Source organism: Eurypyga helias, unplaced genomic scaffold (genome assembly GCF_000690775.1).
Source record: "Eurypyga helias isolate BGI_N326 unplaced genomic scaffold, ASM69077v1 scaffold20757, whole genome shotgun sequence".
Taxonomy (NCBI): Eukaryota; Metazoa; Chordata; class Aves; order Eurypygiformes; family Eurypygidae; genus Eurypyga; species Eurypyga helias.
Window position 1 is genome coordinate 113,488 of NW_010260062.1, and position 12,041 is coordinate 125,528.

The 12,041-nt window shown below is 42.4% G+C and overlaps 1 protein-coding gene across 1 annotated transcript; it reads right to left on the reverse strand.

The window, feature by feature from the left end:
• Positions 1 to 937: 937 nt before the first annotated feature.
• On the reverse strand, positions 938 to 10,195 carry TRPV1 (transient receptor potential cation channel, subfamily V, member 1). The gene is made up of 15 exons (XM_010154916.1): positions 9,887 to 10,195; positions 9,208 to 9,374; positions 8,763 to 8,915; positions 8,230 to 8,370; positions 7,429 to 7,727; positions 6,647 to 6,823; positions 6,257 to 6,418; positions 5,880 to 5,975; positions 5,196 to 5,266; positions 4,373 to 4,538; positions 3,576 to 3,642; positions 2,835 to 3,151; positions 2,122 to 2,249; positions 1,752 to 1,867; positions 938 to 1,197 (listed from the first exon to the last, which is right to left on the reverse strand). The coding sequence occupies exons 1-15, from the start codon at positions 10,186 to 10,188 to the stop codon at positions 1,031 to 1,033; spliced, it is 2,529 nt and encodes an 842-aa protein (XP_010153218.1). The 5' UTR covers positions 10,189 to 10,195; the 3' UTR covers positions 938 to 1,030.
• Positions 10,196 to 12,041: the final 1,846 nt, after the last annotated feature.

Below are 12,041 nucleotides of genomic sequence, written 5' to 3' on the forward strand. Positions count from 1 at the left end.
ATTTTGGGACCTTGTTAAGCCTTCAGCCTCAAGTAACAGTAACTGTGAATTCCGGAGTTTACTCAGAAATACGTTTATCTCATGGATTTTGACTATTTGACCTTTAAAATTTTACAGAGTATATTTGTTCTTTTGTTATGAGAAAAGAATAACAACATCTCTAGATCGTTCATTGGTTTGTATTCTTTCACTGTGTCCCCATTTATCTCCTTTCTAAGGAACTTCCTTCACAAGAACATATCTCTGTGTCCTTGATGATTTTTACTGCTCTTTTATGAGTCCTTCTCCAGCTTCATAATAGTTTGGTTAGTTTTTGAGGCTGCTGAGCCATAAAATCAGGGCTTGTAGCTCTTCCCAAAAATACTTTTTAAAAGAAAGAGAACCTAAAAGCAGACAGAAGGTCTATTGGTCTATGAAAGCCACTGTGTTCAGGATGTCAACTTTTCTATAGATGCTCCTGTTATTTTCATGCTGTCAGCAGAATATCCACTGTCACTAGCCACTTGCACAAACCTGCGAACCTCAGGGAAGCTCCTGGTAGCTAACAAGGCAAATGTCAGCTCAGATCTCAGAAATGAGTGACAGCACTTTCAAAGAGTAAAAGAAATGAGTGTAGACTGGAAAAAAACCTGCACTAGGAAGAGCTTGCTACCTTACAGACGGCTCTGAAGTGTGGGCAGTTCTCAGTGTATCTATTTATATAACAAAACAAACAAAAAAAGAACTATGGGAATTGTTGTTAATGCTTCATGAGATGACCTAGATACAAACAGCTAGTCAAGTAACTATAAACCAAGGAGTAACTAGCCAGTTTCTTGCAAATTTATATTAAAAATAACCATGAAGACATAAGCTTAAACAACAAGTAGTTTATTTAGCATACTTAACGAATCCTTGCACACAGTAATTTCCTACATCCTTTGACATTTTTCCGTAAATCCCTGCTCTTATGAATGAAGTGCTCTAATTGCCTTGCTTGTGAGGATCAACACAGGCAACTAGAATTAACCTTCTTATAAATAAAATAAGATTAGACTGACTTTGGAAGTGACTCCTTCAACACCTCAGAATCTTCTGGTTCATAATAAGGTTCCAAAATAGGTTTTAATTTGACTTCTTCTGGTAGTTTTTGAGTCTCTTCTCTCCTGCTTCCATCTCTTAAAAGTGGAACCAATGTTTTCCAGTTTTTCCCTGAAACTAAAAAGGAATGACATGGTTAATTTTTTTCCCCTCCCCAGAAAGAGAAGAAAATGTACAAGTGGTTTAAATAGGAAGCTGATGAAAGAAGCAGGAAGAAAGGGCTTTGTGGTTTTCTTCCTCATACTGTTCCATGTGTTTTCCATATTTCAGTTGGCAAGCACAGCAGAGACTGATCATACAGTTAAATAGTTCTGTGCTAGATGCTGACCTCCCAAACTACAGGGTTTAGGGCCTCCAAAGTAGCTTCTTGGCTATCTGGCTGCCATCATACACTCTTCCATCTCCTCAGGACTTACACATATTATCTGCCTTGTAAAATCTACAACCAGAATGATGAATCTATGGGGCTTCTATGTCGGGGAGTAAAACTACTGTGTGAATAATGAGCTCACTTAATCCCTTACAGTTTGTGCTGACTGAAAATGCCATTAACTTAGCTGCTGCAATTATCATGAAGTCCATAAAACTGACTGCCCGCTAACAATTAATCGATGCTGCTTCTATCACCAGTGTGTAGCCCATACTAGGATTTAGGTCCCTAAACCCCTCACCTCTGCCAGGCTTAATAGAGTAACTGGGATTTCGTTTGAGATCCCCAGAGTACCCAGGGTCTTCGTTGATTATGCCCAGATTAGTATTCCACGTGGACCAGTTCACTTCATCAACCCTGAGGAGAGAACAACAAACCAATATCTATTTTAAGGATCAGCGGAGAACTCCAGGATGAGTTCATATCACATACTGCCACTTCCCAAGCTGCAGATCTGACCCAGAAAACAGATTAAACTGGCTGCCATAGACACTGTTAGTGCACTACTTTTCAGAGGAGTGCTCCCAGGGGGAAGTTCTGCTTCCCATTACCAGATACATTAATGCCGTTGGTCTAGAAAAGGTTGTTCATTTGACATACGAACAGGTTACCTAAAGCACCATCTGTAATCATCTTGGCCGTCAGGTGTGACCCCCACCAAGACTTGCTTCCCAGACCGGAACGAGCGCCTCGCACAGTTCAAGTAGCTGTTTTCAATATCCAGGATTGTGATGGCTCTCTACGAGCGAAAAGAAAGAAAGGCCACTGAGAGGTTGCTGTTTCAATGCCACGCGAACCCTGAATGTTGTCTTTATTTTAAAAACCTTGAGCTTTTATTACTGTCACCATCTTAGAGTAGGCCTTGTGCCCATCGCTGAAACATCGCCTCAGTTAACATATTTAAAATGCTAAATTGCTGCCCTGTGATTAGAATTATGGACTTCCCTTTCTTACCTCAAACAAAAGCTGATGTGCCTTTGAGATTCTGGTAAAGATTGTTTTTCCCCCTGCTTAATCCCTGTCTTCATACTCTGATGAGGATTTTCCATCATCAAAAGCCAAAATAATTCTGACTAATGACAAAATTACTTCTTTCCTTAAATTCTGAACATCTGTGGAACACTGGGAACATCTGCTCAGGCAAAACATCAAATACGCATGGAAAAGGAACTACTATACTTTTCTTTGGAACTGTTCAGGGGAAGCAGAAAGCAGCAGTGACCTGTTACCTAGAAACATGTCAGTTCCTAAAGATTCATTCTGAAATTTCTCACAATTCCCCACACCCTCTTTCTTGGATAGCAGCCTCCCAGAACCAATGTACCTGGAGTTTCCAGATGCTCTTGCTCTCCTGTGCAATTTTGCTCACAGTTTCTCCCATCAGTGCAATAAGCATGTTGAGCAGGAGGATGTATGTCAGGATGACATAGAGAACCAAGAGGATGACAAACACAGACTTGAACCGGTAGTTCTCCGTGAACTCCAGGTCCCCCATCCCAATAGTGAACTTGAAAAGCTCCAAGCAGGTATAATACAGACTATTGTAGGATGTCCGGCCTCGTTTCATATGGCAGCATCGGCCATATTCAGAGCTATTTGTGTCTTGTCCCTCATTGTCATCTTCAATTAAAGTCACCACAGCTGTTGCAGAAGAGAAATTACAGATGCAGGATAAAAATACAATTTGAGATCATAATTCCATGGCAAGCAACGAAAATGAGCAGAAAGGTAAGACACGTTATCTTCACTGTGCATTGTCCCCAGTGAAATTACTCTGCAAACTATGCCCCGTATCAGACACCCTCTCAGAAAGAGTTGTCCCAGGTTTATCTATACAGGATGCCTGGTTTTCCATTCAGCTCCGCAAAGCAGTTTGAGACCCCGGGATATAAAGCTGTATGAAATTACTATGCAAATTATTATTCTGAAAAGATTTTTTGTTTGTTTGTAATTAGGTTAATTTTTTTGTTTCCAAGTAAAAACTAAGAAAGTCCAAGCCTTTTGAAAAATCAAATTTTCTGAGATTCTTTAAGGTAACAAAAAGTAACTCCAAATACGGTATTACCTGTAGAAAATCCCAAGAGGAATACTAGATAGACAAACATGAAGCGACATAAATCTCTAAGGATCATCTGTAACATGGAAACAGAACATTTTTATATTGCTAAAACTTCAATGTAAACTGCAGCAAAAATCGGTAGAAAATACTGCTGGAGCCCAAGAAGGTATTTGCTGTGAACTGGCTGTTCATGCATTAAACTGTTGTTTATCCTGCTGAGGTAACAAACTTTAGCAAAGAGAACGTTTTTCTCTGCTACTCATACAACAGCCTACATACGTGTGCAAGACATGTGCACGCCAAATGGTTTCATCTTCGTGAGTATAAACCACGTAAAGACAGTTGCATCTTTCTTCTCCTCTTGGGCTAGCAGGCTAGATCAGAGAGGCTTATTAGCCTGCTTCAGCCTCTCTGCTAATTGCTCTGTTTGGTTATATTTAATCTACTCCTGAAGAAATTTCCATCTGGTAGAAAGCTGTGCCATTTCACACCAGAGCAGTCTGCACTGCTCTCAGTCTACTGTCATCCCTGCTTATCCAACTGTTGTTATTTTGAAGCATGGCAGGTAATGACAATAGTATCAACACTCTACGGTATGTATGGAGGAGCAGCAGGAGAGTTTTCTACATAATTTAAATTGTATCACTTCACTTAGAGAACAATGACCAAGTAGAGTAAAATAACGTTTCGCAGTGGCATGATGGAGGTAGATACAGCGACTTCTCTCCTGGGAATGGAGCTGTTGGCAGCAGTGTCCTGATCCGAGCACTCTGCCGCCCTCATCGCCCACTCACTGGACTGACCTTGGCAATCATGACAGAGTAAATGCCCATCTGCTGGAAGCCACGGGTGTAGTACAGCATGTTAGCCCAGCCCAGCGCCAAGGAGAAGACCATGGAAGCCACGTACAGTTCCTGGCCGCAGAAGTACAGCACCACAGAGCTCAGGAGGAGCAAGGAGTGAACAAAGCTGAAAGACAAGCATGGTCTAAATGCAGTGTGCTGAGTTGGCCACAGGCGGTAGGAACAGAGGAGCCCCCCGAGGTATACAGCAGAGTGAGAGATTGTCGAAACACAAAGGAGCCTTGTCACAACCCTTCCTTTTTTCCCTTCTCAAATCCTACAATTCCTCTTGCAAACTCCTCGGATTCCCCATATACAAGCTTCTGTAGTCTCATCCCTACTCTTCCTTATGACTGGAGGGAAGAAAAGTTCCTGAAGACACTCATTTCTTTAACGCTCTCTCTCTTTCCACAGACCCATGAAACTGCCCTCCAGCTGCAAAGAGAAAGGGCCCAAATTATGGAGAGGCAAAGCTCCCTTGAGGTTTGGGAGACTTTCTGCACATTCAATCCATACACTGGCTTGCAAGCCCAACTTGGAGATCTATTCCTAACTCTGCTGCATGACAGTCCCTGGACTTCCAGATCCTTCATCTGCTTTACCTCCAAAGGAGGTTACTGATCCCGAACCACTTGTGCTATGCTATCCACTGGCAAGGATTTTATAAGGACCCAGGAAATTATAGCAAAGCCTTCACCTATTACAAGCGGCTTCAGCCAAAGCTACAGATCTCACACACTCCTCTGTTTCATGCTGGAATGCAATCACAAGTATCGGAGCTTACAAAAGAACCTCACTGTAGCTGTCAACTATCAGCGTCTTGAATGACGGGCGCCTCTGCACGAAATACTGTATCTGAAAAAAACATGGGAATGAAGACCAGGTTTGCATCCAAGGAGGGATTAAGTATTCCATATCAATGCATCAACTCAGCACAGACACCTATGCCAGGGAGCTGGTACCTATAAGACATGTCTTAAGATTAGCTCAAAACCAACACTGGTGCAAGATCTAGGGAGGACTCCTCAGTAACACTAGATTTCTCTTACATTTGGGGTCTCTTTTGGAGACAACAACCTATTCAGTCACTGTTTTGAGTACCTGTGGTTCACTGTAGACTCTGTTGGCTGCCAAGAGGAAGCTGTGAGACTTTAAGTTAAAACAGATAATCCTTAACAGAGGCCTGGTTATTCTTAATATCCCGTTCTAAAGCTTTGGCCAAGCTAATTGCTGCGATACTCGTTGACTTCTAAGGATTGTCTTTTTTTATACAATAGATAAAACTGTACCTTAGCCTGTGGGCTTGTCAGTAACCTGAGAATTCCTAATCAGGCCAAGGAAAAAGATTTTGGAGCTCTTGACTAAAACATGGATTATTTTAGCAGACAATTCTCATGAATAGGGGGCATGTTTGATTCTCTCCTACACCCACCCCAAGAACAAAAAGGAAAAGTTTCAAATATCTTACCCCTCTGAAAAAAAAATAGAGGCCTCCCAGTACACTCACGATCTCTCCAGTCACTCGAAAATACTCCCCAGTGCTGTGACCAAACGCGAAGGGAGGCTGCGTAAGACAGAAACACAGATATGTTCAGCAGACCTGGGGATTGGAAAGACCTGTCCCTGCCAGCAGCTGAAAGCAACTACATTTCTGGGGGAACAGGTTAAGATTCTCAGTGTGTTGCAGCAAGGGGGCAAGACTGGGAAATAAGCAGGGTCAAAATCTCCCTCCTACCTTCAGGAAAGGAGAAAATTCTGATGTTAGGAACACATATTCAAATGGGAGGCAGATCTGGGATATCATGCAGTGGGTGATTCCCCTGATATGTGACAGGAGGAACATACCTTTTTCTTCTCTACAGGTCTGTAGTAAGCAGCTGCAGTGAGGATGATGATATGCATGGTATAGACAAAGAAGTTGAAGTAAAATAAGTGTTTGACAAACCGGTCCCACTTGTCTTGCAGCAGCCTGTTAAGGGGTTCCACCAGCAGCATCTCATGACGGTTCTGAGCAGAAGGAGAAAGAGGAGAATCTTGATGGGATCAGTGTGTATCGGGTTTTGAAAACAGCAAATAATATTCATCTTCAGCAAATGTTCCTTTAGTACCCTGAAATTCAGGAGGGGAGATTGCCATTTTGTAGAAATGAGGAAAAAGATGCACTGTGTGGAACACAGAGCCTTCCCCAGAGTCCCCCAGCCTGTGAATAAAATGTCAAGGGGGGTGCATACTCACTGGCGTTTCGCTACTGTAGGCAATAATCTCGAGCACTGAATTTTTCTCACATGTGTCTATACAGGACAGGTCATAAAGAGATGAGTGGACAGGTCCATAAGCCCATTCAGTGAACTTCCTAGACAAGTGTCTGCACTCAGGATCTTTGATCTCTCGTCTGAGGATGTAAGCGAAAATCTAATTGCAAAAGAACAATACAACCAAAATTTCAGTGGTAATGGACTTCTAGTTTCTCAGTATCTCCACAAGAAAGGATGGCTAATTTCTCCCTAGTTTAACCGTGCTGTAGCCAAAACATCGGAGCACAGAGGTCAGAGTTTGAAGTAAACACAATTAATTTTCTCACTGCATGCTGGAGAAATACAAATACCGCTTACAACCTGACATCACCTGTTTCAAAACTGCAAGAGAAAAGCAGAGATGGATGTCACACATCTCTGGGCATACAGTCATTTTGAGTGGGGACTGTCAGAAGTCAGGTGTGTCAGCCAGTCAGGAGTTCAAGGCCTCCAGCAATCCAGATGATAGCAGAGACCCCCTCAGGCTGCCTTGCAAACCAGTGGTACATGAAAAATGCCAGCTGGGCACAGACGCACACACACTTCGTAGCCTTTAAGGACTGGGCAGTTTTGCATGTTAAACTCCAGCATCAGTTCTTCTTAACTAAAAGGCCCCAGTAGTAAGCAAGCGATAAAATCTGTCCTGCAGAAATGGTTTTTTTTGCATGTACCCTGTATAACTTGATACAGTAATGGGACAGTTAAACACCTTCGCTCACCTACCCCTATCTTCCCTGTTTTGGCTGCCAGAGTTAATGGAGTCAGCCCTTTCTTGTTGGTGAGTTCTTCTAGCTTCAGGATTGGATTAACTTTGGCGCCAAGGATCAATATGTTATTGTACATCTTGGTAACAAACTTGGTATTGTCCTTAGTATTATCTGCAATCTCCACCAGCGTATGCAGGACCATATTGCCCATGGAGTCCTCTGCGGCGATGTTGGCTGCCTGGTAGGGGTTCTCGAGGAGGAATTTCACAATGCAGAGCTGGTTGGTGCAGGCAGCCAGGGACAAAGGCAGCTCCCCTACGGGCAGACAATGGCAATGGTGGTCAGTACATGCCATAACACAAAGATGATCATGCTCTTTTAATCTTTCACCATAAGAAGAGGTAAATTCCTGATATAGCACCAATTCTTAATTGGTGCTATATCAGCAATTCTCAATATCAAAATGTGATCGCTGTTAGAATCACGTTTTCTTTGGTTTAACTGCAACACAGAAATGTGGCTGCTTTAAAAAGCACTGAAGGGAGACCTAGGAAAAGGTTACAACCTTTCAAAGGATACAGTGCCCAGAAAACAAAGGGATCCAGACATCAACCTCACACTGAACATGATAAACTACCAACTGTGCCTCTTTATAATCTCAGCCTTGGGGAGTAAATATTTGGGCCAAGTGGTGGAACAGCCCATCTGGTACTTCTGAGCCTCCTGTCCCACATAAACAGGATTATTTAACAGCTTGCACTTGGGATAATGCTGGGATAACATCAATCAATAAAGCTCATACTGTGCTCACTCCTACCAAAATAAAAGCCAGGTTTTCCTTTGATTTTCCTGAAGAACTCCCCACAGGCTCTTGCATGTACATCTGCTCCGTTCTGGACCAAAAGCTTCACCAGGTACATGTTCCTCCTCTCAATGGCGATGTGAAGGGCAGTTTGGCCTACAGAAACACCCATCAGACAGAAATCTTCAACATTTAATAGAGACTCAGAGCTTTCTGGCACCACAGTTTATTCAGTTCCACGTAAGATGGTGGAACAGAGCTTTGCAGACTAAAAAGCTCTAGAACTGAACACAAAAGTGGCGCAGACAGCAAGTGTAAGACCCTTACTTAACTTGCTATTAAAACACTGTACATCAAAAATGGCAGAATATCGCACCTGACAAAACACTGCCCTAGCACAGTGCACTGATTGTTAACCACACACTGGAACTTTGGGGTGTTGGATCCTCAGGCGTAAGGCCTCATGCAGAAGACTTTTCGAGAGACCCCATAACCCTACCTTCAGTCTAATCACCAAGAGTATTCACTGCACCACTCGTTTCTCTTACCCTTGTAGTAGTTGTCAGTGTACTCTGCATTAACAAACTCTTTCAGAGTTCCAGTTTTCCTTGCAATATCCAGCAGCAAGGGAATGGTATCGTTTTTCCCATCATGTAGATTCAGCATGGCTTTCAGTAAGCAGGTTTTCCCAGTTTCTGGCTCTATAATACAAAACATTGCAGCTATATAGAAGTGCCTACAAACCTATTCCCAGGCATGCAGGAATGAACGAGGTTCTTTTGAAAAGACAAGAAAACTTCAAGGGTTTCACAGAAAATTTCAACTTTTCTGAATTCTCTTGTAACTTTACAATCAATAGGTTGCCCACTCAGTAGGAAAACACCAGCTGTTGGAAGTCCTCCTGCAGACACTTAACACAACTATGGGTTTTTTTGTTTTCATGTCACTACTGGAAGAAGAGGACAACTTCAGGTATGTGACATTAAACGGTACCTTTGAACTCATCATCTGTGAGATGCTTCAAGGTTCTATTAAGGTAGAGTAGTAGATCATCCAGGTCCCTTGTGTTGCCTTGGGCGACAGCATCAAAGATCCTTCTGCGGTCATAAAACTTGAAAGCTTTTTCTGAGCAGCCTGTGATCGAATCTGTAGATAGGAGCCTAACAAGGGTAAATGTCAGTTACTTACAGTCAGATATTTAGCAGACTCTTTATAAACTACCAGAACACTAGTTTTCATTTGCTTATGTGAAGTAGTAAGCACTACAGATTAGTATAGATGGATCTGCAAAGTCTACCAAGATCAACAAAGTCTGCAAGCACCTGTCCTGATAAAACGATGTATCTGTGGGTGAAAAGCTGAGAACAAGACTTAAAAGAGGCTTTGAAGTATGGCAGGCCTGAGTGATGTCCCTTCACTGAAGGGTCTCAAGCAAGTGAGTTTAGGCCCATCACTAATCTGGGGCAAAACATCCACGGTCTGAATTTTCAGAGATGCCAAGAGACAGCAGCTATTGTCACTTTCAGATGCAACACTCCTTATTTTGGCATAGAAAATGGTGAAACTGAAAAAACGGGCACAGTCATGTGGAGAGAATAAATGCGGCTCTCAGAAACACAGCCTGCAGCTGTCGAACTGTTCATTACAACCAAATCTTACAAGGCAAACTTACTTCTGAAGCTTCCCCCTCTCCAAATTGGCGTGAAATTTCAGGACAGAAGGTGTCATCAGGTGATCCATCTGGTAAAAGGAGTCCATGGGAGCCATGTCCTTGTCACTATCCCCCATCACAAATCGCCCACGTCTTGCAAAGATGTTGCTTTTGGGTGGCTGCACCTTGGTGCTGAGCGTACCCTGGAGGCTGTCAGGCGTTTCCAGCATGGAGTCCTCCCCATCTGCGTGTTCATCTGTCACTTCCGATTCCTCCATGTCAGAACTGCCGAATTTCTTCATCATCCCCAGAATGGAAGACATGATGAGCAGGCAGTCTGTGAGGAACGACACAAACACCTCAAGTCAGAGCTCTACAGAGCCATGAGTCCCCTTTTGCCTAGGACTGTTTTCCAGATAGAGCAGAAATGGATTGGGTGCTCTCATCCCAGAAGTGAGACAGGTGGACACGTATTCACTATGCCCAGAGTTGGAACAGTTTAGTAGGTGATCACCTCCATGTTGTTCCTTACTGTCCCCACTGCCCTTACCCATTTCAGACTGGAGAAAGGAAACCAGAGTGTCCCAGAGCTTGCCAGCCACCTCACTGCAGAGCTAAGCATTTCTGCTTAAAACCAGTGCCTCATCCTCCTCCAATCGTTGTTAAAGCCTGAGCAATCTCAAACCCTGAACAATCTCTGCTTTTCTTCTCTACTTCTAACTGGTTTGTGCCACAGTATATTCTCAGGATTCTATCAGGCCTGTGAACACAGGCCATAACCCTATCTCAGCGATGCTGAGCACAGAGGGCTTCCTGCATATAGCAGAATTATCACTTAATGGCTTTACCAGAGTCACAGCAGTGCTAGATGAAAACTGGGGGGTGTGATTCTTGGGAGATTAGTGTCGCCTCAAACATGAGACACGGAAACAGAAAAGGGAAGGGTTACCACAGATAAGAGCTAACAGTTAAGACCACACGTCTGATCTTGTCTGACTTCAAACCACAAAGAATTTGACACAAGTTAACAAATATACTATATTGAAAGTAAAGCAGGTTTGTTTTTTTTTTAACTTTCTTTCCTATCCAACTTTAAGTCACACAAATATTGGTCTTCGTGATGCTGAATGCAAAATATCCTGGAACTCCAGCAGCGGAGGCAGGAATTCATCATATTTGACCTGCTGCATAGCTGCCTTTTAGAGAGCTGAACAGCCTTAGAAACATGCTTCAGAATCCTAGATTGCTTGGAAATCACACAGCTGTGAGCACAGGAGTGTTACAAAAATCCTTAAAAAGCCTTCGAATATAAACCAAATTATGGTGGTCAGTAACGTCACAAACACGCTTCAAGGTTGTTTCTCTTCACAACAATACGCTGAGAGGCTGCCTGCAAACCTACACTGCACAAGAAAGCCAGATCTTCAGTTCTCTGGAACTAGTTAAAACTTACGTAAAGGGTCACTTACATTTTCCCGTCCAAGTGGGATAGGAAAGAAACTTTCGTCAGGCATTTGCGTTTTGTACAACATACATGTACAGAAAACATCAATTTGCAAACTTGCTCATTTAGGATTTCTGGAAGCAAACCAGTGTGGTAAAGGTGAAGTACTAACGACTGAGGTTGGACTCACTATGTCCTCTGAGCTCACCTTTCACGTCCTTGGTGTCCTTAGAATCGCTCTGAAAGAATAACATAATATCTTATTAACTTCATTGCTCTATAAAGAAGAAATTATATACAGAAAAATATTTCCATTTGGAATATGATACTAAAAATGCAGAAGAACAATTACTTCAGTGAATAAGTTATAAAAATAGTTTTAGGAAAAAATTGGAAAAAATACACTGGGAATACAGCCATATAAAATTTTAATTTTTGTCTTATTTAAATTAATGTGGATTGAACCAAAACCCATCAGAGATGGCTATGGAAACTAAAATCCCTTCTTTTCCACTAAACAGGTGCAATATTAAAATCACAGAATAGACTCAATCACGTCTCCCTGGCAATTTGCTCAAACCTTGCTTAGTCATTACATCTGCTTTTGTTTCTAAACCCTGTTGGTAACATCTTTGATAATGAAGACAAAGCTGCATTCCCTCATGAGTATGAATTTGCAAGGGAAATAACCTTCAAAATTCTGTGGAGGGATTCTTTAAAAAATAAATTATC